Source organism: Panulirus ornatus, chromosome 7 (assembly GCF_036320965.1).
Source record: "Panulirus ornatus isolate Po-2019 chromosome 7, ASM3632096v1, whole genome shotgun sequence".
Classification (NCBI taxonomy): domain Eukaryota; kingdom Metazoa; phylum Arthropoda; class Malacostraca; order Decapoda; family Palinuridae; genus Panulirus; species Panulirus ornatus.
Window position 1 is genome coordinate 241,151 of NC_092230.1, and position 25,318 is coordinate 266,468.

At 40.2% G+C, this 25,318-nt stretch overlaps 2 protein-coding genes across 2 annotated transcripts in view; one reads left to right on the forward strand and one right to left on the reverse strand.

The window, feature by feature from the left end:
- The window catches only part of LOC139749354 (uncharacterized), a 175,935-nt gene that overhangs the window by 142,250 nt on the left and 8,367 nt on the right, over positions 1 to 25,318 (forward strand). Inside the window, exons 13-17 of the mRNA XM_071663072.1 lie at positions 2,972 to 3,180; positions 6,741 to 6,843; positions 9,119 to 10,233; positions 10,543 to 10,741; positions 19,173 to 19,301. Of these exons, the coding sequence (XP_071519173.1) occupies positions 2,972 to 3,180; positions 6,741 to 6,843; positions 9,119 to 10,233; positions 10,543 to 10,741; positions 19,173 to 19,301 (1,755 nt within the window). The remainder of the gene's footprint in view (positions 1 to 2,971; positions 3,181 to 6,740; positions 6,844 to 9,118; positions 10,234 to 10,542; positions 10,742 to 19,172; positions 19,302 to 25,318) is intronic.
- LOC139749355 (heme transporter hrg-1-like) overlaps positions 1 to 25,318 on the reverse strand; it is a 122,112-nt gene that overhangs the window by 25,055 nt on the left and 71,739 nt on the right. The window lies entirely within an intron of this gene.

The following is a 25,318-nucleotide window of genomic DNA, read 5'->3' on the forward strand; positions in this document are numbered from 1 at the left end:
GGGTGTATGAATGAGGTAACCACAGGAAGTTGGGGTGAGACTTGGATACTGTAGAAAATTAGATTATCCCATTGAGGTATTGAATCTTGACAACTTTAACCAGTTTTGAGCTTTTTCACTTTTCACAGTAGCAGCATCTCATAACCCCATTGTTAATGATACTGCCATGGCCACTGCGTAAAGTGTGCTGAAATGGTTTGGACATATGGAGAAAATGAGTGTGGATGTATGTGTTAGAAGTGGAGGGAACAAGGAGAATGGGGTGACCAAATTGGAGATGGAAGAATGGAGTGAAAAAGATTTTGAGCAATTGGGGCTTGAACATGCTGGACGGTAAAAGGCATGTATGTGATACAGTAAATTGGAATAATGTGATACACTGGAGTTGACTGAATGTCAATGGACTGAACAAAGGCATATGAAGCATCCTGGGTAAACTATGGAAAGGTTCATATGGTCTGGTTGTGGATAGGTGATTACAAATGACAGCTAGAGAGTGGATGTGTGTGAATAGGGACTGTCTTTGTCTGTTCCTGGCACTACCTCGCTAACATAGGAAACTACGATCAAGTATAAATTGAGCAATAAACCACCCTTCCATGATTATCTTTGGACTGGAAACAGTGTATCTTTCAGAAAAGGAAGTAAGAAAAGCTAGGGAGTGGGAACAAGTCAAAAAATTACTGGATGTAATGGAACTTGACCGATTTAAGGCACAGGGACCAGATGAAGGCTCTGGTGAAGCTCTTGCTTGGCCTTTGGAAATTCTGTTCAGTAGGACAGGACATTAGAGATGTAGGAGATGGCAAATGTTGGGCTTCTCTTTAAGAAAGGTGACTGGGAAATTGCACTGAACTACTGGCCTGTTTCATTGATGATGTGGTTTGTAAAACTCTGGAAAAGATGATTAGAAGAAAGGGAAGATATGACTACTTACAAAGGAGAAACTTCTTAACTGAGAGACAACACTGCTTCAGAGAAAAGAGGTCCTGCATCACAAACCTGTTAGACTTTTACAACAAGGTGAGCTTAGTTGTAGACCAAAGAGATAGATGGGTAGACTGTTTCTAGACTGCCAGAAAGCCTTTGTCAGTGTGCCTCATTAGAGGTTGATTAAGAAGCTAGAGTTATGGGGATCCTCTATAGTTAGATTAAATTTTATTGTTGAAGGGATCAAAGGATGCATGCAGGTGTTTATGGTCATTTAGGTATCCCATGGTCAGCTGTGCTAGTCATGAAACCTAGTGACATGTTTCTGTAAATATGTTTACATTTATGTACACTTTTTGCTTATGTTTCTTGTTTCATGAAATACCAGAACAGAATAGCAACTGGATGATGCTTCTTACCTATCCCTCCACTCTGATTTAACACTGTACCATGTGGGATAGATTCTATAATCTTCCCCAACCCATTTTCTCACTAATGGATGCTTTTACAAATATTTTGTTTCAAGAATAGATTAAAAACTTTTGTTATTACATTAACACATGCAAAGACAGTTTATTTTGATCCATTATACCCTTAATGGCCTGTGCATAATGCAGGCCAATTTTTGGTTAAATGTTTTCATGTTAAAACTGTGATATTGTTGTATTACCATTGCACAAAATATTCATAACATCATGTGGTACTATATTTAATTTACTTGCACTACATGCTTCTACTCAGATCATAAAGTTGCAGGATTAATGAACAGGTAATTCTTGTTGTAATCATACATTATAATGCTCAACTTTTTGGATTACACATGAGTTCCAGTGTTGCAGTGTTCACATAACATTTGTCTGTCCATACATCGAAATTTAATGTGAACAAACAAAATGGCTCATCAGTGCTCCAGTACCCACTTTCACTTGTTGAGTTAGACTTAAATACTTAAGATTTTCTTGTTTAAAACTATTATTTCCTTACTTAAATGAGTGAAAGTGTGCAGCATCTTATAGATGTGCTAGTGATATATGAATTTTTTTAGAGAAACTATTCTTGATGTGAAATGATGTGTTAATGCAGTATGAGAATGGAAGAAATCCTTTCAGTATTTGTAAAGTGCTTTATTTTGAAATCACTCCAACACTACAAACACCATTTTGGCAATTCCAAGACCCTTCATTCCCACGATGCATCTACTATAAAGAATACACAGAGCACTTACTGCTGTACTCAGTCACCCTGTGCTTTCTGCACAAAGACACACATACACACAACATCACAACACTTTATGACCTGTAATCCTGACTGGTGGATTGCTAGCTTCCTGAATGCTGCAGGAGCCTCATAAGGATAGAAGGGACTCATGGCGCATGATGTATTCTGATAATGATCTTTAATGTATTTAATTGAAGCAACAGCATATGAGATAAAATGTGTCCAGAAATGTTTTTTTGCACTTAATGATTTAGGAAGAAAGTATACTTTCCTCTTTCCACTGTTCGGTTTGTTCCCTCTCTCAGAAAAAGTGCACCAAAATGGTAATTGCACTCTGATGAGGAGGCTGCCCAAGTTGTGCCAAAATCATTCAGGCATATAGATGATGATAGAAGAAAAGCTGAATAAGAGGATCTGTGTGTTTGAAGCAGAGGGAGCAAGGGGCAGGGGAACACCAAGAAGTAGATGGAAGGATGGAGAGAAGAAAACTTTGGTGGGGTATGGAGCCTGAACATTCATGAGGGTGAGAGACATACTTGTGATAAGAAATATTTGGCTCATATTGGTATATAGGGATGATGTGCATTCAGTGTTCAGAACCATAGCTTATGGGGAAGTCTAGGAATGGAATAGCATCCAAGTATTTTTCTGTAGATGATAAGCCTTGGTTTCAGTATGTTTTACATGAAGGTTAGAGAGTGAAAGAATCCCGATGAAACTGTTGTTGGTTTGTTCCTGATGCTGCCTCAGTAAGTCAGGAGAAATGATTGGCTATATAACCCCCCAAAAAAATTATATTTATGGAAATGTTTTTTACCCACAGGACATAAGTCCATACCTAAAAGACTTGAGAGACATAAGAAAAGTTTCTTGAAATTTACATCACCTATGGCAAAGGCAGTTGATAAAAAACAGGAGGAATTAGAGGTTATAAAGTCCACCAGAATTGATATGAATGAAGAAAGAAAGTATGGAATCAACTGTAACAGTAAGATTGTTGAAGAAGACTTAGATAATCGATTACTTGACAGAGTAAGTATTACTAGTAGTTAAGTCACTTATCACATTTATATTAGTGAATTATGTTTTTCTTGTTCATTGCCTCAGTTAACATATCTGACATATAATTAGTAAATTGGGCACTTAAGAATAACATGGCAGTTAGATGTCTCTGGTAATATCAAATTATGAATATTTCATTTTTTTGAGGTGGTGGTAAAGGAAATTATGTTGCTTGTTGTATAATGTGAAGGTGGGATGAGAAAGATAAAACATATGACAAGAACCTGAGAAGGATTAGAAAGTAGAGTAAAAGGTGAATACAACAAACACTGGTGACTGAGTTTGGTAAAGTGTGTGAAAGAAGAAAGTTAAGAGTAAATGTGAATAAGAGCAAGGTTATTAGGTACAGTAGGGTTGAGGGTCAAGTCAGTTGGGAGGTGAGTTTGAATGGAGAAAAACTGGAGGAAGTGAAGTGTTTTAGATATCTGGGAGTGGATCTGGCAGCGGATGGAACCATGGAAGCGGAAGTGGATCATAGGGTGGGGGAGGGGGCAAAAATTCTGGGAGCCTTGAAGAATGTGTGGAAGTCGAGAATATTATCTGGGAAAGCAAAAATGGGTATGTTTGAAGGAATAGTGGTTCCAACAATGTTGTATGGTTGCGAGGCGTGGGCTATGGATAGAGTTGTGCGCAGGAGGATGGATGTGCTGGAAATGAGATGTTTGAGGACAATGTGAGGTGTGAGGTGGTTTGATCGAGTAAGTAACGTAAGGGTAAGAGAGATGTGTGGAAATAAAAAGAGCGTGGTTGAGAGAGCAGAAGAGGGTGTTTTGAAATGGTTTGGGCACATGGAGAGAATGAGTGAGGAAAGATTGACGAAGAGGATATATGTGTCGGAGGTGGAGGGAACGAGGAGAAGAGGGAGACCAAATTGGAGGTGGAAAGATGGAGTGAAAAAGATTTTGTGTGATCGGGGCCTGAACATGCAGGAGGGTGAAAGGAGGGCAAGGAATAGAGTGAATTGGAGCGATGTGGTATACCGGGGTTGACGTGCTGTCAGTGGATTGAATCGGGGCATGTGAAGCGTCTGGGGTAAACCATGGAAAGCTGTGTAGGTATGTATATTTGCGTGTGTGGGCGTATGTATATACATGTGTATGGGGGTGGGTTGGGCCATTTCTTTCGTCTGTTTCCTTGCGCTACCTTGCAAACGCAGGAGACAGCGACAAAGCAAAAAAAAAAGAAAAAAAAAACAACAAACTCTATTTGTGCAGAGTGTATCAATGGTGGGTATATGACTAGGGACCCCTGCTCTGTAAAATTAGTTCCTATAAAAGGTGTATATATGCATTTAGTGTACCTTATGTAAAGAGGAATGGATTTTTAGATGATAGGTGAAAACAGTTATATCTGTCACTGTATTGTATATATCTTTTTACTGTAAAAGAAGGCAGCACATTCAGGGCTTTCTCCTCCCTTAATGATAACTGCAGATATCTGCATTGATCCTCCATGATGATATACCTGTCACACATTTACTTTGTCAGTATGTCGTTGTCTTGGCAGTCAACTTTCCCAGCTTACTTTTCATATCTACCTCTTTCCTTATCTCTTAATAAGAAATTGTAGATACAATGTGAGAGTTAATGTATTAGGATTAGAGCTGAGAGTACAGAGTAAGTATATTTGGGCTGAGAAGAGCAAGCATATCACAGTAAGATGGAAAAACTGGAGTTGCACATAGGATGGGGTGTGTTGAAAAATAGGTCATACAGTTATTGACTGGATTCAGAGAGCATTTTTGTTAGGTTTTATGGATGGAACTTAATGTGATGTGAGAACAAGGTGGGTTGCCGATGGGGTGCTACTAGATCATGGTTAAGTAGAATTGAATTTGTCATTGGCACTGTGTGCATTTGAAGCTGCCATGTAAGGCAAACAAGAGGAGTTGGTTAGAATGGTGGATTGTTTTGACCTTGTATGTAAGAAGAGGAGGAAGAGGAAAGTGTACGTGAAATAGCAGAATCTTTAGTTTGTTAATGAGATAGGATGCGATTGTACAATATCAGGTAAGAATTGGAGGCTGTGAATGAGGTTTGTTTTTTAGGAGAAAAATTAAGATATGACGGTAATAGAAAAGCTAAAGTTGAGTTGAAAAGTTTCATGGGGGAAAAAATTGGATATGTACTTAAAACTTTGGTGATTAAGGAAATACTCTAGTGTATCCTGTACAGGCTTTCATGAATAAGTACTTAACATAGCCCTTATGTATGGATGTGAAATTCAAGCATACCTTGAAATCCAAGGACCCTTTTAATGGGATTCCTTCAGTACTCGGGAAGTCGTCCACATTCATCAGATGGAACCACAGTTCGTAAATTGTGGTGATGATGTTTATTTGTTTTAACCAATGATAAGGAAACTATTTCTTTTGTTTTAGTACCTATGATTTTAGCATTTTTTAGAGTTGATCATTTGTCCTTACAAACCTTGTCCATCTATCTATGGGTCTCTCTATCTTTTTTTTTTTTTTTTTTTTTTTTTTATACTTTGTCGCTGTCTCCCGCGTTTGCGAGGTAGCGCAAGGAAACAGACGAAAGAAATGGCCCAACCCCCCCCCATACACATGTACATACACACGTCCACACACGCAAATATACATACCTACACAGCTTTCCATGGTTTACCCCAGACGCTTCACATGCCTTGATTCACTCCACTGACAGCACGTCAACCCCTGTATACCACATCGCTCCAATTCACTCTATTCCTTGCCCTCCTTTCACCCTCCTGCATGTTCAGGCCCCGATCACACAAAATCTTCTTCACTCCATCTTTCCACCTCCAATTTGGTCTCCCTCTTCTCCTCGTTCCCTCCACCTCCGACACATATATCCTCTTGGTCAATCTTTCCTCACTCATTCTCTCCATGTGCCCAAACCATTTCAAAACACCCTCTTCTGCTCTCTCAACCACGCTCTTTTTATTTCCACACATCTCTCTTACCCTTACGTTACTTACTCGATCAAACCACCTCACACCACACATTGTCCTCAAACATCTCATTTCCAGCACATCCATCCTCCTGCGCACAACTCCATCCATAGCCCACGCTATGGATGGAGTTGGAGTCTCTCTATCTATCTATCTATTTATCTATCTACTTATGTACCTATATCTCTGATACCTGTTCCTTTGTGGAACTCCCTCAAGGGGGTGGCCAAGGCAATAGTCTCTCCATGACTTGTGAATTCTAGTACTACTTCTTAGCCTTTAGTGCATCATCCTTAACAGGCCTTTGGCAGGGGGCAAGTCCAGCACTGTTTGCAGAGGCTCCTAGCTGATGTTTGTACTGACTCCTTTTACCTAATACTCCTTCCTAATGTTCCTACCAACCACTTCTACCAAATGTTTCTGCTTAATGCTCATACCTAAATGTTTCATCCATCTACTTCTTTCTATTGCTTCTACCATTTTCCCTCCAACTTTATTCTTTTCTTGACTAACCATTATAGAAATAAAAAATCCTTGTCTTTTTATTTTTGGAGTATAATATTCGGAAGATTGTATTTAAATATTTTCATCATCAGTTAGCAGACATTATTGCAAATGAAGATGACAGTGGTGCTGCAGAACTTCATGCTGGCTGTCTTTGGGATGAGATTCGTAAAAGTGATTCCAATATTGACTCAGGTAAATATAGTGTTACAGTTTTCATGACTGTAGATCATTGTCTCATTCATTAAGAACAGATATAATTTTTTATCACTATGTTAAATACATCATCTTTATGGTTCTTTGTGGAAGAAAAGATGATACTCTGGACTCATAATCATTAGATATGAGTAATCCTAAGGTTATCAATTGGAATTAGGGTTTTTGTATATAGTAATGTTACAGTAGTCTCTGCAGGTGGTGAGATAGTTTCTGGACATATTTAAGTATGAGAGTGTGAGAATCCTCGTGTATGTAGGTTAAGGTGCAATATTGATAAGTGTTTTTAAATGTGTTATGTGTTTTATATATTTGTTTATAAATAGATAATATTTTTATCTATTTAAGCATATTTTTAATATCGATGTTTGTCACTTTTTTTTCATCTTGAGTACCACCTCTCACTCTTCAACAGGGTGTATTATAGTGAGCTTACTACATGTACCAATCTGAGTACAGGTCTGCTGACATACACTGCTAATGGTAGCATCTCTTATATATTGTCTCACTCTATCATTTTCTCTTTATCATTTGTCATCTGTTTCATCACTTGTTTCTCTAACTTTATCCATTCAGAATCAGTGCTGGTGGTAGCTGGGGGTTAGGCAGGAGGAAAGATTTGTTGGGTAGGTTCTCTGATGTTTATGTGAAAGATTTATTTGCTCGTCTTTAAAGCTAGATCTCTTATTGAACCTTCCTGTGGTCTCATGACTCGTTTCTGTTAATAGTTTGAGAAAATTTATTGTAAAGAGCAAGAAATTTTCTCCTCATCGTAGTATCATCATCTATCTCTCTTTCTTTCTATATCTCTATTGCCTGTTCCCTCTGGGAGCTCCCTCTATGGAATGGCCAAGGCAAATGTTTCAATAACTGGTGAATTCCTGTCCCACTTCGTAGCCTTTAGTGCATGACCCTTAAAAGGCCACTGGCAGAGAGCAACTTTCACACAGTATTTCCAGAGGCTTCTATCTAATGTGCTTACCGACTACTTCTACCTAATGTAATCTACCTAATGGTCTTGCCTGAAGCTCCAGTGTACAGCTACTGCCTAGTGCTTTTGCCTAATGTTACCCCATATAATTTTTTTTTCAAACCTATTGCCAATTGTTAGTATAGGATGATAGGGAACTAACTACTGAGAGGAGAGGATACTATCTGCGTGTAGATAGTTAAAGTTGTTAATCAAAAATGTGTAGGTCATCAAGAGGAAGGTAACAGATCAGACTGCGGATAGCAAAGCTGGAAGAAAGAAAAGAACATTGACTGTTTGGAAAGGTGGTTCAATACCTCACCTCACCCCCTGAACCTCAGTAGAATCCTCCATCAACTCTTACCATCCAGTGCGGCCTGACGGACGGGAGTAGCAGGCTTACTCTGCCGAGATGTCTACTTTCCCCCCCTCATCGGACTGCCCTCAGGAACTGGTACCCACCATGGTAGCCTTGGGGGTATGACCAAATCATGTCCTCCACAAATGCACAAAGGGAGCACCAGCCATTCCAGCCCAAGGGCCAACACCAGATGTTACAGGCAGGCTGACCGATCTTAACCTGATGCTCCTGCCTAATGGTCTTACCTACTGCTTTTGTTTAATGTTCATGCTATTTTGCCAAAAGGCAGGCCTAGCTGTTTAATGATTCTACTATTTTGCCAAAAGGCAGGCTTAGCTATTTAATTATTCTACTATTTTGCCAAAAGGCAGGCCTAGCACATACATGCACTGCAGGAAAATATAGTTACAAAGACTGAATTATGTGAGTTAGTGTTGTTAAGTGTTATGTGTGACAGTGAGAGATTGAATGTTTGTGGATTGAATGCCAGCAGTCCATGTGTGAATGAGGCAGAAAAAAGGCTGCTACCCAATCAAGGAATGCATCTTGGCAACCAATGAAGTGCTGGCTCACTACACTGTTATCGCTAACCTTCCTGATACCCATGCAGTACTGGGCATACCAACTATTACAGATTAAACACTGCATGTTGCTCTTTATGGCCAGTCAAACTAAGGTTCAGAATGTTTCAGTTACTTTATGGACACATTTGGTTGCCAAAGTAATTTTGCTAATAATTTTATCAACTTTTTATCATCCTTACTGGAATTTTTTGTCTTTATATTTTCATGTTTGTCATTCCAAAGGAAGGCTATGTAGGAAAAACTGTATTTGTCATCAGCCTCACTGTTAAGAATACTAGAATATTTTTTCTTTACACTAGCAGTAAAAATATAATTGGATAACAAAATCATCTTTTGCAGGCTGTGTGGATATGAACTCAGATTCTGATACCTTATTGGAAGCAATAGAAAAGATGAACATCACTCCAAGATGTGAGCAGTTCACTCAGAATGAAGATGGCAGACCTCTGAGAATCACTTCTGGATCAGCAAAGAAGTCTGGTATTTTCTTTCATTATGGTAGCACAGGGCTAAACTCGCTGTCTAGAGAAACACCAGAGAGGTGTAAGACCCAGACACACAGACCACCTGCACAGTTTGCACGTTTGATAGACATAACTCCATGTGGACCCCTTATATTTGATTGTAACACACCAGACAAATTGCTTAATAAGGACCCTTTTAGACTACCTGTGGAGAAGGTGGACATCTCATGCATTACTAAGAATGGTGATAAACACACAAGCTTGGTATCAGGAAATGGAGGATCATTTATGAAACAGAGAGAGAAAGGAAATGATTCTTCAAGTGACCTCTTATCAAGAATGTCTTTCCTTACACAAAGTCCTGTCAGGAATAACAAAACACCTTTAGCTTCTAAGATACGTAACAAATATGATGGGTTGGACTTCAGTGTGGAAGCTGCAGGATTGTTGTCTGATGAGAATACCAGTGAAGGATGCATAGTAGAGGAACTCAGACATCATTCAAAGGCAAAGTTGAGTATGTTAATACAACAGATAAAGCAGCAGCATTCTTCAAACTCAGATTCAGATAACATGGGTACCAAAAGTGAAGCCAGATCCAAATCAAATTTCATTTCATATGTTCAGAATTTGAAGAAGACAAAAGAATATACAAAAACATCTACTGAAACAGATAACAAGAGTGTAGTGGACTGTAGCCTTTTAGGCAAGACTGTATTTAGTGAAAGCAATGTTGATATAAAAGATATTTTCCCCACAAATTCTGAAGTTAATTGTCTTTATAGAAATGAAAAAGATATTCAAGAGAATGAGGCATTTTACAATACTTATTCTTTGAAAGATCACATACTTGATAAGAAGACGTCGTCAAATGACAGGGATGAAACATTTCTGGATCCTAAAGGAGACTTTTCAAGCAGCATAACACGAATGCAGAGTCTTTTGGGAGATATGGATGATGACACACTCACAGAAAATATTATAGATAAGGTATTTGTCTTGATTGGCATTTTACCCATTTATACCTATGTGGATATACTTAATGTAATGAAATTTTGGTAAACATTTCCTTGTTTTGTGGCTATTGGGGTTTATAATTCAGGTTGTGTTTGGTAACAAAATGAAAGAATAGCAGTAGTTTAGCATATGAATCATTATTTGTGTAATATTTAAATGGAAATGGACTAGAAATTTAAGTCATTGCCCTTGCAGTGTAGTAGTAAATACTCTATACTTTTTTTCAGTAAGGTTTTGTTCAGTTCTTTAGTTAGTTGATTATTTTAGCAAATTCTTCCCCAGAACACTGAGAAAATCCATGAAACAGAGGAAAACTTTTTTGATGCTGCAGAAATTGAGGATATTTTGAGATCTCCTGGTTGTAGATCAACTTATCTACCTGAAAGTTCTCTTTTTGATACACTTACTGACTCCATACTCACAGGCGAGTCTGATATTTGCATTCTCAAAAATGAAGCTGTGAAGACAGAGATTCGTAGAGGTAAGTCACTTGAGACTTAAATTTCAGTGCTGTTTGAATATATGCCCAAATGAAGAGTCAGACATCATAATGCTTAGCATGAATTTGTCTGGGAATGAAATATATTTTGATTTGTTTACAACAGATATTACATGATCTGTATGAATTGGTAAACCTTGTAAATGCAGCCACAGTTATTATAGTAACATCTGTTAGGACAAAGAAGAGCATGTTTTAGGGTATAGCAGTCCCTGCAGTGATGTATGAATGCAAGTTTTGAGCCTTGAGAGCAAATGAAGGGAAGAGGGCAGACATATTGGAAATGAAATGCTTTTGAATGATATGTAGTGTGAGGTAGGTAGATCTATATGGGAACACAATAGGGTGGGTAGAGTGTGGTGTAAGGAAGGGAGCTTATGCAAGTGACAACAGCAAGACTGATAGATCCTGAAGAGTATGGAAATGAGTGCAGTCTGATTGTGAGAGAGCAGACCAGGGTGTGCTGAAGTTGTTCAGACATATGGAGAGGATGAATAAAGAAAATGAAGTGAGAGGATTTGGATGTCAGAAGTCATGGGAAGAAGGGGTAGAGGAGACCAAGAAGGAGATGGGAGGATGGAGCCAGGGAGGCACTAGGGTAGTTTGAATATTCAGGAGGCTGAGAGGTGTGTATGTAATGAAATGAAGTGGATTATTGTGGTATGCAGTTGGAAATGTGTTGTCTTTGGGCTTAACAAGGGCCTATGAAGTGGTCATGGTAAAACAAAGCATATATGTGGATGGGAGGCTTTGGTTTTGGTACTTGACAGCTAAAGAGGCATGTGCAAATGAGGCTGATCTTCATTTGTTCCTGATGCTGCCTTGCTAAGGTAAGGCAAGAGAAGCAGTTTTAAAAAGGAATTATTAATGCTGCTCCTTCCTTATGTTGTGTGGTTTACCCATTATCTATTGTTATTAACTATTTGCAAATACCTATTTTTACAGTATGGGGAGGGAGTTTTGCACTTATGGGGCCCTATCTCTTGAACATTTTCTGAAATACTCTACATCTTTTCAAATATATGTATGCTGTCTAGATTACTCAAGTCCTCTGTTATTCTTTTTCATTAATCCACCATTCTAATACAATAAAAGGATTTCATTGCATCTTTTTCAACAATGTTCTTGCTTAATTTCATGTGATGTCATCAGGTTGTTCTGTGTCTGCTTCTCCCAAACAACTGTTCAATGTCTGCATCATCAGTCCGTTTTATAAACATAAAAATTGTAAACAAGTCACTCTTACCCTTCTCTCATCCAAGAGTGGCAAATGTAAAGCCTCAATCCTTTCCTTGTAACACAGCTCTGTTAAATCTAGTGCTATCTTTGGTGCCCTCCTCCAGACCTCTATCTTTGTGCTTCTTTAGATGCAGTGAACGGACTTTAGAAGCATATTCTAGTTTTGGCCTTGTTAGATATTTCCTTACTCATGTACTGGAAAGCTATTCTGATTTTGCCATGCATTTGAGAAAATATTACTAATAAGACATCAGGTAATACCTAACATGGCTTGTGACTTGCCTTTTTCTGCATATCAACATTTCTGTTCCTTTGTCCCTTAGGAACTGATTTTCATTGTCTTCCTTTGTTGGAAGGAAGCATATTATTTGTCTCTTTTTCTTCTTTATCTCCTCAGTGGTTTGTCCTGTGAGTAAAAGATTCTTCAAGAAATTCTTAAGGATAAGCAGGGTGAGGACCTTCCAGGCATCAGTGTTTCCAGTAAGGAAGCACTGAGCTTCAGAAAGTGTCAGATAGAGGTCTCTTAGGGTGAACAAATTGTATGAAAGAGTATGTTTTAAAGAACGGATAAATGACATTGAAGTGTGATAGGAGGATGTTTTCACTGTACAACTTGAGATTAGAGAAAGTCAAGTGAATGTAGTGGAAAAGAAGTCATTATTAAAGATGAAATAAGAACAGTAGTTATTATATTATTTTTATTATACTTGATCACTGTTTCTTGCATCAGCGAGGTAGCGCCAATTAACAGACGAAGAATGGCCCATCCGTTCATATACACATACCGGAAAGGATCACAATTTAGCGTATATTCCTATGAGTCCACGGGAAAATGAAACTCAGTATAAACACTCACACACACACACACACACACATATATATATATATATATACAGTAGGGTTGAGGGTCAAGTGAATTGGGAGGTGAGTTTGAATGGAGAAAAACTGGAGGAAGTGAAGTGTTTTAGATATCTGGGAGTGGATCTGGCAACGGATGGAACCATGGAAGCAGAAGTGGATCATAGGGTGGGGGAGGGGGCGAAAATTCTGGGGGCCTTGAAGAATGTGTGGAAGTCGAGAACATTATCTCGGAAAGCAAAAATGGGTATATTTGAAGGAATAGTGGTTCCAACAATGTTGTATGGTTGCGAGGCGTGGGCTATGGATAGAGTTGTGCGCAGGAGGATGGATGTGCTGGAAATGAGATGTTTGAGGACAATGTGTGGTGTGAGGTGGTTTGATCGAGTGAGTAACGTAAGGGTAAGAGGGATGTGTGGAAATAAAAAGAGCGTGGTTGAGAGAGCAGAAGAGGGTGTTTTGAAGTGGTTTGGGCACATGGAGAGAATGAGTGAGGAAAGATTGACCAAGAGGATATATGTGTCGGAGGTGGAGGGAACGAGGAGAAGAGGGAGACCAAATTGGAGGTGGAAAGATGGAGTGAAAAAGATTTTGTGTGATCGGGGCCTGAACATGCAGGAGGGTGAAAGGAGGGCAAGGAATAGAGTGAATTGGAGCGATGTGGTATACCGGGGTTGACGTGCTGTCAGTGGATTGAATCAAGGCATGTGAAGTGTCTGGGGTAAACCATGGAAAGCTGTGTAGGTATGTATATTTGTGTGTGTGGACGTATGTATATACATGTGTATGGGGGGGGTTGGGCCATTTCTTTCGTCTGTTTCCTTGTGCTACCTCGCAAACGCGGGAGACAGCGACAAAGTATAATAAATATAAAAAGAATATATATATATATATATATATATATATATATATATATATATATATATATATATATATATATATATATATATATATATATATATATTCTTTCTTTCTTTCTTTCAAACTATTCCCCATTTCCCGCATTAGCGAGGTAGCGTTAAGAACAGAGGACTGGGCCTTTGAGGGAATACCCTCACCTGGCCCAATTCTCTGTTCCTCCTTTTGGGGGGAAAAAAAAAAAAAAAAACGAGAGGGGAGGATTTCCAGCCCCCCGCTCCCTCCCCTTTTAGTCGCCTTCTACGACACGCAGGGAATACGTGGGAAGTATTCTTAATCCCCTATCCCCAGGGATAATATATATATATATATATATTTTTTTTTTTTTTTTTTTTTATACTTTGTCGCTGTCTCCCGCGTTTGCGAGGTAGCGCAAGGAAACAGACGAAAGAAATGGCCCAACCCCCCCCATACACATGTACATACACACGTCCACACACGCAAATATACATACCTACACAGCTTTCCATGGTTTACCCCAAACGCTTCACATGCCTTGATTCAATCCACTGACAGCACGTCAACCCCGGTATACCACATCGCTCCAATTCACTCTATTCCTTGCCCTCCTTTCACCCTCCTGCATGTTCAGGCCCCGATCACACAAAATCTTTTTCACTCCATCTTTCCACCTCCAATTTGGTCTCCCTCTTCTCCTCGTTCCCTCCACCTCCGACACATATATCCTCTTGGTCAATCTTTCCTCACTCATTCTCTCCATGTGCCCAAACCATTTCAAAACACCCTCTTCTGCTCTCTCGACCACGCTCTTTTTATTTCCACACATCTCTCTTACCCTTACGTTACTTACTCGATCAAACCACCTCACACCACACATTTTCCTCAAACATCTCATTTCCAGCACGTCCATCCTCCTGCGCACAACTCTATCCATAGCCCACGCCTCGCAACCATACAACATTGTTGGAACCACTATTCCTTCAAACATACCCATTTTTGCTTTCCGAGATAATGTTCTCGACTTCCACACATTCTTCAAGGCTCCCAAAATTTTCGCCCCCTCCCCCACCCTATGATCCACTTCCGCTTCCATGGTTCCATCCGCTGACAGATCCACTCCCAGATATCTAAAACACTTCACTTCCTCCAGTTTTTCTCCATTCAAACTCACCTCCCAATTGACTTGACCCTCAACCCTACTGTACCTAATAACCTTGCTCTTATTCACATTTACTCTTAACTTTCTTCTTCCACACACTTTACCAAACTCAGTCACCAGCTTCTGCAGTTTCTCACATGAATCAGCCACCAGCGCTGTATCATCAGCGAACAACAACTGACTCACTTCCCAAGCTCTCTCATCCCCAACAGACTTCATACTTGCCCCTCTTTCCATGACTCTTGCATTTACCTCCCTAACAACCCCATCCATAAACAAATTAAACAACCATGGAGACATCACACACCCCTGCCGCAAACCTACATTCACTGAGAACCAATCACTTTCCTCTCTTCCTACACGTACACATGCCTTACATCCTCGATAAAAACTTTTCACTGCTTCTAACAACTTGCCTCCCACACCATATATTCTTAATACCTTCCACAGAGCATCTCTATCAACGCTATCATTTGCCTTCTCCAGATCCATAAATGCTACATACAAATCCATTTGCTTTTCTAAGTATTTCTCACATACATTCTTCAAAGCAAACACCTGATCCACACATCCTCCACCACTTCTGAAACCGCACTGCTCTTCCCCAATCTGATGCTCTGTACATGCCTTCACCCTCTCAATCAATACCCTCCCATATAATTTACCAGGAATACTCAACAAACTTATACCTCTGTAATTTGAGCACTCACTCTTATCCCCTTTGCCTTTGTACAATGGCACTATGCACGCATTCCGCCAATCCTCAGGCACCTCACCATGAGTCATACATACATTAAATAACCTTACCAACCAGTCAACAATACAGTCACCCCCTTTTTTAATAAATTCCACTGCAATACCATCCAAACCTGCTGCCTTGCCGGCTTTCATCTTCCGCAAAGCTTTTACTACCTCTTCTCTGTTTACCAAATCATTTTCCCTAACCCTCTCACTTTGCACACCACCTCGACCAAAACACCCTATATCTGCCACTCTGTCATCAGACACATTCAACAAACCTTCAAAATACTCATTCCATCTCCTTCTCACATCACCACTACTTGTTATCACCTCCCCATTTACGCCCTTCACTGAAGTTCCCATTTGCTCCCTTGTCTTACGCACCCTATTTACCTCCTTCCAGAACATCTTTTTATTCTCCCTAAAATTTACTGATAGTCTCTCACCCCAACTCTCATTTGCCCTTTTTTTCACCTCTTGCACCTTTCTCTTGACCTCCTGTCTCTTTCTTTTATACTTCTCCCACTCAATTGCATTTTTTCCCTGCAAAAATCGTCCAAATGCCTCTCTCTTCTCTTTCACTAATACTCTTACTTCTTCATCCCACCACTCACTACCCTTTCTAAACAGCCCACCTCCCACTCTTCTCATGCCACAAGCATCTTTTGCGCAATCCATCACTGATTCCCTAAATACATCCCATTCCTCCCCCACTCCCCTTACTTCCATTGTTCTCACCTTTTTCCATTCTGTACACAGTCTCTCCTGGTACTTCCCCACAAAATATATATATATATTTTTTTTTTTTTTTTTTTTTTTTCTGTCTCCCGCGTTTGCGAGGTAGCGCAAGGAAACAGACGAAAGAAATGGCCCAACCCACCCCCATACACATGTATATACATACGTCCACACACGCAAATATACATACCTACACAGCTTTCCATGGTTTACCCCAGACGCTTCACATGCCTTGATTCAATCTACTGACAGCACGTCAACCCCGGTATACCACATCGATCCAATTCACTCTATTCCTAGCCCTCCTTTCACCCTCCTGCATGTTCAGGCCCTGATCACACAAAATCTTTTTCACTCCATCTTTCCACCTCCAATTTGGTCTCCCACTTCTCCTCGTTCCCTCCACCTCTGACACATATATCCTCTTAGTCAATCTTTCCTCACTCATTCTCTCCATGTGACCAAACCATTTCAAAACACCCTCTTCTGCTCTGTCAACCACACTCTTTTTATCACCACACATCTCTCTTACCCTATTAATACTTACTCGATTAAACCACCTCACACCGCAGATTGTCCTCAAACATCTCATTTCCAGCACATCCACCCTCCTTTGCACAACTCTATCCATAGCCCACGCCTCGCAACCATACAACATTGTTGGAACCACTATTCCTTCAAACATACCCACTTTTGCTTTCTGAGATAATGTTCTCAACTTCCACATGTTCTTCAACACTCCCAGAACTTTCGCCCCCTCCCCCACCCTATGACTCACTTCCGCTTCCATGGTTCCATCTGTTGCCAAATCCACTCCCAGATATCTAAAACACTTCACTTCCTCCAGTTTTTCTCCATTCAAACTTACCTTCCAAATGACTTGTCCCTCAACCCTACTGTACCTAATAACTTTGCTCTTATTCACATTTACTCTCAGCTTTCTTCTTTCACACACTTTACCAAACTCAGTCACCAGCTTATGCAGTTTCTCACGTGAATCAGCCACCAGAGCTGTATCATCAGCGAACAACACCTGACTCACTTCCCAAGCTCTCTCATCCACAACAGACTGCATACTTGCCCCTCTTTCCAAAACTCTTGCATTCACCTCCCTAACAACCCCATCCATAAACAAATTAAACAACCATGGAGACATCACACACCCCTGCCGCAAACCTACATTCACTGAGAACCAATCACTTTCCTCTCTTCCTACACGTACACATGCCTTACATCCTAGATAAAAACTTTTCACTGCTTCTAACAACTTACCTCCCACACCATATATTCTTAATATCTTCTACAGAGCATCTCTATCAACTCTATCATATGCCTTCTCCAGATCCATAAATGCTACATACGAATCCATTTGCTTTTCTAAGTATTTCTCACATACATACTTCAAAGCAAACACCTGATCCACACATCCTCCACCACTTCTGAAACCACACTGCTCTTCCCCAATCTGATGCTCTGTACATGCCTTCACCCTCTCAATCAATACCCTCCCATATAATTTCCCAGGAATACTCAACAAACTTATGCCTCTGTAATTTGAGCACTCACTTTTATCGCCTTTGCCTTTGTACAATGGCACTATGCAAGCATTCCGCCAATCCTCAGGCACCTCACCATGAGACATGCATATATTAAATAACTTTACCAACCAGTCAACAATACAGTCACCCCCTTTTTTTAATAAATTCCACTGCAATACCAACCAAACCCACTGCCTTTTTAGTACAGTTGGTATGTGGCTGGATTATATTTGGCTAATGCACAACATTATGTAAGTGTTTCAATAGAATTTTTGCATTGAAACAAACACAGTAGTGGACAGAGTTTTAGAGGAAGAGGAAGAATTTATAGAATGATGAATCCCTGCTTGATAAAGACTAATACTAATCAACTTTGGACAATTTTATCACTGATGGGACATGTGGAAAAATTGCTGAATGTCATTTTGAATTTCTCCAAAGGGGAGAATTTGAAGCTTGCTTGAAAGTGAATAGTTTGCTATATGTTATAAGTTAATAGGTTGCAGCAGTGCCTGGAGCACAGACAGTAAAGGTGTGTGTTGTCACCCTGATTGCTAACTAACTTTATGGAGAATTTAATGCAAGGTTAAGGGAGAAATCGGGTGACCATAGGGTATGGTCTCAGTACAGTGATAAAAAATGGATTTTGTCAATGTTGTTTTAGTTGATGATGATGATTTTAACAGAGTTTAGTAATGAGTTATAATTGTGAACTAACTGTGAAAGTTACAGAAGGAAAGTAACTGAATGTCAGTAATAACATAGTTCACTTCTTTGAAAAAGACGTGTGTTCATAGCATAATATCAGTTTGAATAGTTAACATTTGGAATGATTTAAGGTATTTGTATTTAATTGAAATATTGGGATACCAGAAATTTTCCATTCATTATTTAACACAATTGAATTTTTTTGGAACATTAGAAGATATGAGGAGAGGTAGACTTCAGAAGAGATGAAAGGATGCATTGAGAGCAAGGGATAATTTAGACGAGGATGCAAGAAAAGTGACTAGGGATTAGATGCAATGGATGCATTTTATGTTTGCAGTGATCTCATTTTGGAATCAGCTTACTATGGAAAGTGAAAAGTAAGATGTTGCTGATAAGTTTGGAAGTTCATGTTTCACTTTTAATGTAGTGGAAATAAGTTGAAGATGTGTATTAAGTGACTTTCAGATGGTGTATTTACCTGATGTGTCCCATGGAATTTGGATGGGCTAATGATGATTTGTAGTTTCTTTTCATGTTTGCTTTTTTTCAGAGAGTGTTTCATCATGCAGGCAGTCTCTTGTCAGTTTAGGAAGAATGAGCGTTGGTTCCAGTAAGCCTCTCTCAGAAGTCTTCACAGCCTTTGAGAATCGGTTGTCAACGGAATTTTCAGGCATTCTTGGTAAGCATAAGTGTGATCACTCACATTGTTGTCACTTTCAGCAAGATATCTCTGCATCAGCTGTACATAGAGTGTGTGTAATTACCTATATGTATAGTAGAGGAAGGGAATCCTACACTCATGTGGCTCAGTTCCTGTATGCATGTGTAAGAATACTTGTTTGTGCAATGTGAGAAGGGAATTTAACATATCCCCCCCCCCTCCCCGAAATATAACAAAAAATGGTTAACCAACTTCATATGTGGCTGCAAGTCAGAATCACTCAAAAAGGCTTCTTCCTTAGAATTCTCAAGTCATACATTGGAGTGTACCTCAGAACAGTTCCTTCTCTAGTCCTTTTAAGTCTCTTCTTGCATGATCTCCCTCAGCACCCTGCAAACCAGTTTGGGAGTCCTCTCGTATGTATATGATCTTACAATCACATCACAGCACTCTAACACTGCACAAGCAACAACAGTCATGCAGTATAACATTGCATAAGCCGTAATAGTCATGCAGTATTAAATCATGTAATTAGAACATTAGTTTATTTGATTATTTGTGTCAGAATTCCCACAAAGATCCACTATCAAACTGGAATCCAACTTGCATTCCCACATAATCCTGAATGAACCCTTCCCACTCAACAAAACACCAACCTTACTAAGTTTTGCATAAGACAAATGTATGACATTCCCCCCACATTACATATATCAGCATAAAGGCTAGAAATGAACTATGCCATCTCAAAACACTCACAGTACCAGTTTCAAATAAGAAAGAGTCCCACAGCATCTTCTTCAAACAGTTTGCATGCTCAAAACACTTACAGTACCAGTTTCAGACAAGAAAGAGTTCCTAAGTGTTCTCTTCAAACAGTTCATCTACTCCACCCTGATTTACACTTCATTTTGGAGGATATACTTCCTTTCAAAACAAAATATAATACCACAAACCACATGAAATTGAACTCAGAATAATTATCATTTGCTTCACAATTATGCTCAGCATATGCAGAAAATATACAATTCCACATGAATTTCTCAGGGGAGAAAGAATACTTCCCACGCATTCCTCACGTGTTGTAGAAGGCGACTAAAGGGGACGGGAGTGGGGGGGCTAGAAACCCTCCCCTCCTTGTATTTTAACTTTCTAAATGGGGAAACAGAAGAAGGAGTCACGCGGGGAGTGCTCATCCTCCGCGAAGGCTCAGATTGGGGTGTCTAAATGTGTGTGGATGTAACTAAGATGAGAAAAAGGAGAGATAGGTAGTATTTTGAGGAAAGGAACCTGGATGTTTTAGCTCTGAGTGAAATGAAGCTCAAGGGTAAAGGGGAAGAGTGGTTTGGGAATATCTTGTGAGTAAAGTCAGGGGTTAGTGAGAGGACAAGAGCAAGGGAAGGAGTAGCACTACTCCTGAAACAGGAGTGGTGGGAGTATGTGACAGAGTGTAAGAAAGTAAACTCTAGATTGATATGGGTAAAAGTGAAAGTTGATGGAGAGAGATGGGTGATTATTGGTGCATATGCACCTGGGCATGAGAAGAAAGATCATGAGAGGCAAGTGTTTTGGGAGCAGCTGAATGGGTTTGTTAGTGGTGTTGATGCACGAGACCGGGTTATAGTGATGGGTGATTTGAATGCAAAGGTGAGTAATGTGGCAGTTGAGGGAATAATTGGTATACATGGAGTGTTCAGTGTTGTGAATGGAAATGGTGAAGAGCTTGTAGATTTATGTGCTGAAAGAGGACTGGTGATTGGGAATACCTGGTTTAAAAAGAGAGATATACATAAGTATACGTATGTAAGTAGGAGAGATGGCCAGAGAGCGTTATTGGATTATGTGTTAATTGATATGCGCGCGAAAGAGAGACTTTTGGATGTTAATGTGCTGAGAGGTGCAACTGGAGGGATGTCTGATCATTATCTTGTGGAGGCGAAGATGAAGATTTCTAGAGGTTTTCAGAAAAGAAGAGAAAATGATGGGGTGAAGAGAGTGGTGAGAGTAAGTAAGTTTGGAAAGGAGACGAGTGAGGAAGTACCAGGAGAGACTGAGTACAGAATGGAAAAAGGTGAGAACAAAGGAGGTAAGGGGAGTGGGAGAGGAATGGGATGTATTTAGGGAAGCAGTGATGGCTTGCGCAAAAGATGCTTGTGGCATGAGAAGCGTGGGAGGTGGGCAGATTAGAAAGGGTAGTGAGTGGTGGGATGAAGAAGTAAGATTATTAGTGAAAGAGAAGAGAGAGGCATTTGGACGATTTTTGCAGGGAAAAAATGCAATTGAGTGGGAGATGTATAAAAGAAAGAGGCAGGAGGTCAAGAGAAAGGTGAGAGGTGAAAAAGAGGGCAAATGAGAGTTGGGGTGAGAGAGTATCATTAAATTTTAGGGAGGATAAAAAGATGTTCTTGAAGGAGGTAAATAAAGTGCGTAAGACAAGGGAACAAGTGGGAACTTCATTGAAGGGGGCTAATGGGGAGATGATAACAAGTAGTGGTGATGTGAGAAGGAGATGGAGTGAGTATTTTGAAGGTTTGTTGAATGTGTTTGATGATAGAGTGGCAGATATAAGGTGTTTTGGTCGAGGTGGTGTGCAAAGTGAAAGGGTTAGGGAGGATGATTTGGTAAACAGAGAATTTTTTTTTTATAATTTTGCTTTGTCGCTGTCTCCCACGTTTGCAAGGTAGCGCAAGGAAACAGATGAAAGAAATGGCCCAACCCACCCCAATACACATGTCTATACATACACGTCCACACATGCAAATATACATACCTATACATCTCAATGTACACATATATATATACACACACAGACATATACATATATACACATGTACATAATTCATACTGTCTGCCTTTATTTATTCCCATCACCACCTCGCCACACATGGAATAACATCCCCCTCCCCCCTCATGTGTGTGAGGTAGCACTAGGAAAAGACAACAAAGGCCCCATTCGTTCACACTCAGTCTCTAGCTGTCATGTAATAATGCCCGAAACCACAGCTCCCTTTCCACATCCAGGCCCCACACAACTTTCCATGGTTTACCGCAGACGCTTCACATGCCCTGATTCAATCCATTGGCAGCACGTCGAACCCGGTATACCACATCGATCCAATTCACTCTATTCCTTGCCCGCCTTTCACCCTCCTGCATGTTCAGGCCCCGATCACTCAAAATCTTTTTCACTCCATCTTTCCACCTCCAATTTGGTCTCCCACCTCTCTTCGTTCCCTCCACCTCCGACACATATATCCTCTTGGTCAATCTTTCCTCACTCATTCTCTCCATGTGCCCAAACCATTTCAAAACACCCTCTTCTGCTCTCTCAACCACGCTCTTTTTATTTCCACACATCTCTCTTACCCTTACATTACTTACTCGATCAAACCACCTCACACCACATATTGTCCTCAAATATCTCATTTCCAGCACATCCACCCTCCTGTGCACAACTCTATCCATAGCCCACGCCTCGCAACCATACAACATTGTTGAACCACTATTCCTTCAAACATAGCCATTTTTGCTTTCCGAGATAATGTTCTTGACTTCCAAACATTCTTCAATGCTCCCAGGATTTTCGCCCCCTCTCCCACCCTATGATTCACTTCCACTTCCATTGTTCCATCTGCTGCCAGATCCACTCCCAGATATCTAAAACACTTTACTTCCTCCAGTTTTTCTCCATTCAAACTTACCTCCCAATTGACTTGACCCTCAACCCTACTATACCTAATAACCTTGTTCTTATTCACATTTACTCTTAACTTTCTTCTTTCACACACTTTACCAAACTCAGTCACCAGCTTCTGCAGTTTCTCACATGAATCAGCCACCAGCGCTGTATCATCAGCGAACAACAACTGACTCACTTCCCAAGCTCTCCCATCCACAACAGACTTCATACTTGCCCCTCTTTGCAAAACTCTTGCATTCACCTCCCTAACAACCCCATCCATAAACAAATTAAACAGCCATGGAGACATCACACACCCCTGCCGCAAACCTACATTCACTGAGAACCAATAACTTTCCTCTCTTCCTACACGTACACATGCCTTACATCCTTGATAAAAACTTTTCACTGCTTCTAACAACTTGCCTCCAACACCATATATTCTTAGTACCTTCCACAGAGCATCTCTATCAACTCTAACTCTATCATATGCCTTCTCCAGATCCCTAAATCCTACATACAAATCCATTTGCTTTTCTAAGTATTTCTCACATACATTCTTCAAAGCAAACACCTGATCTACACATCCTCTACCACTTCTGAAACCACAATGCTCTTCCCTAATCTGATGCTCTGTACATGCCTTCACCCTCTCAATCAATACCCTCCCATATAATTTCCCAGGAATACTCAACAAGCCTATAACTCTGTAATTTGAGCACTCACCTTTGTCCCCTTTGCCTTTGTACAATGGCACTATGCAAGCATTCCGCCAATCCTCAGGCACCACACCATGAATCATACATACATTAAATAACCTTACCAACCAGTCAACAAGACAGTCACCCCCTTTTTAATAAATTCCACTGCAATACCATCCAAACCTGCTGCTTTGCCGGCTTTCATCTTCCGCAAAGCTTTTACTACCTCTTCTCTGTTTACCAAATCATTTTCCCTAACCCTCTCACTTTGCACACCACCTCGACCAAAACACCCTATATCTGCCACTCTATCATCAAACACATTCAACAAACCTTCAAAATACTCACTCCATATCCTTCTCACATCACTACTACTTGCTATCACCTCCCCATAAGCCCCCTTCACTGAAGTTCCCATTTGCTCCCTTGTCTTACGCACTTTATTTACCTCCTTCCAGAACATCTTTTTATTCTTCCTAAAATTTAATGATACTCTCTCACCCCAACTCTAATTTGCCCTCTTTTTCACCTCTTGCACCTTTCTCTTGACCTCCTGCCTCTTTCTTTTATACATCTCCCACTCATTGGCATTTTTTCCCTGCAAAAATCATCCAAATGCCTCTTTCTTCTCTTTCACTAATAATCTTACTTCTTCATCCCACCACTCACTACTCTTTCTAATCAACCCACCTCCCATGCTTCTCATGCCACAAGCATCTTTTGTGCAAGCCATCACTGATTCCCTAAATACATCCCATTCCTCCCCCACTCCCCTTACCTCCTTTGTTCTCACCTTTTTCCATTCTGTACTCAGTGTCTCCTGGTACTTCCTCACACAAGTCTCCTTTCCAAGCTCACTTACTCTCACCACCCTCTTCACCCCAACATTCTCTCTTCTTTTCTGAAAACCCATACAAATCTTCGCCTTCGCCTCCATAAGATAATGATCAGACATCCTTCCAGTTGCACCTCTCAGCACATTAACATCCAAAAGTCTCTCTTTCGCGCACCTGTCAATTAACATGTAATCCAATAATGCTCTCTGGCCATCTCTCCTACTTACATACATATACTTTTGTATATCTTTCTTTTTAAACCAGGTATTCCCAATCACCAGTCCTTTTTCAGCACATAAATCTACATGCTCTTCACCATCTCCATTTACAACATTGAACACCCCATCTATACCAATTATTCCCTCAACTGCCACATTACTCACCTTTGCATTCAAATCACCCATCACTATAACTCGGTCTTGTGCATCAAAACCACTAACACATTCATTCAGCTGCTCCCAAAACACTTTGCGGAAGATGAGAGCTGGCAAGGCAGCGGGTTTGGGTGGCATTGCAGTGGAATTAATTAAAAAAGGAGGTGACTGTATTGTTGACTGGTTGGTAAGGTTATTTAATGTACGTATGATTCATGGTGAGGTGCCTGAGGATTGGCGGAATGCTTGCATAGTGCCATTGTACAAAGGCAAAGGGGACAAAGGTGAGTGCTCAAATTACAGAGTTATAGGCTTGTTGAGTATTCCTGGGAAATTATATGGGAGGGTATTGATTGAGAGGGTGAAGGCATGTACAGAGCATCAGATTAGGGAAGAGCATTGTGGTTTCAGAAGTGGTAGAGGATGTGTAGATCAGGTGTTTGCTTTG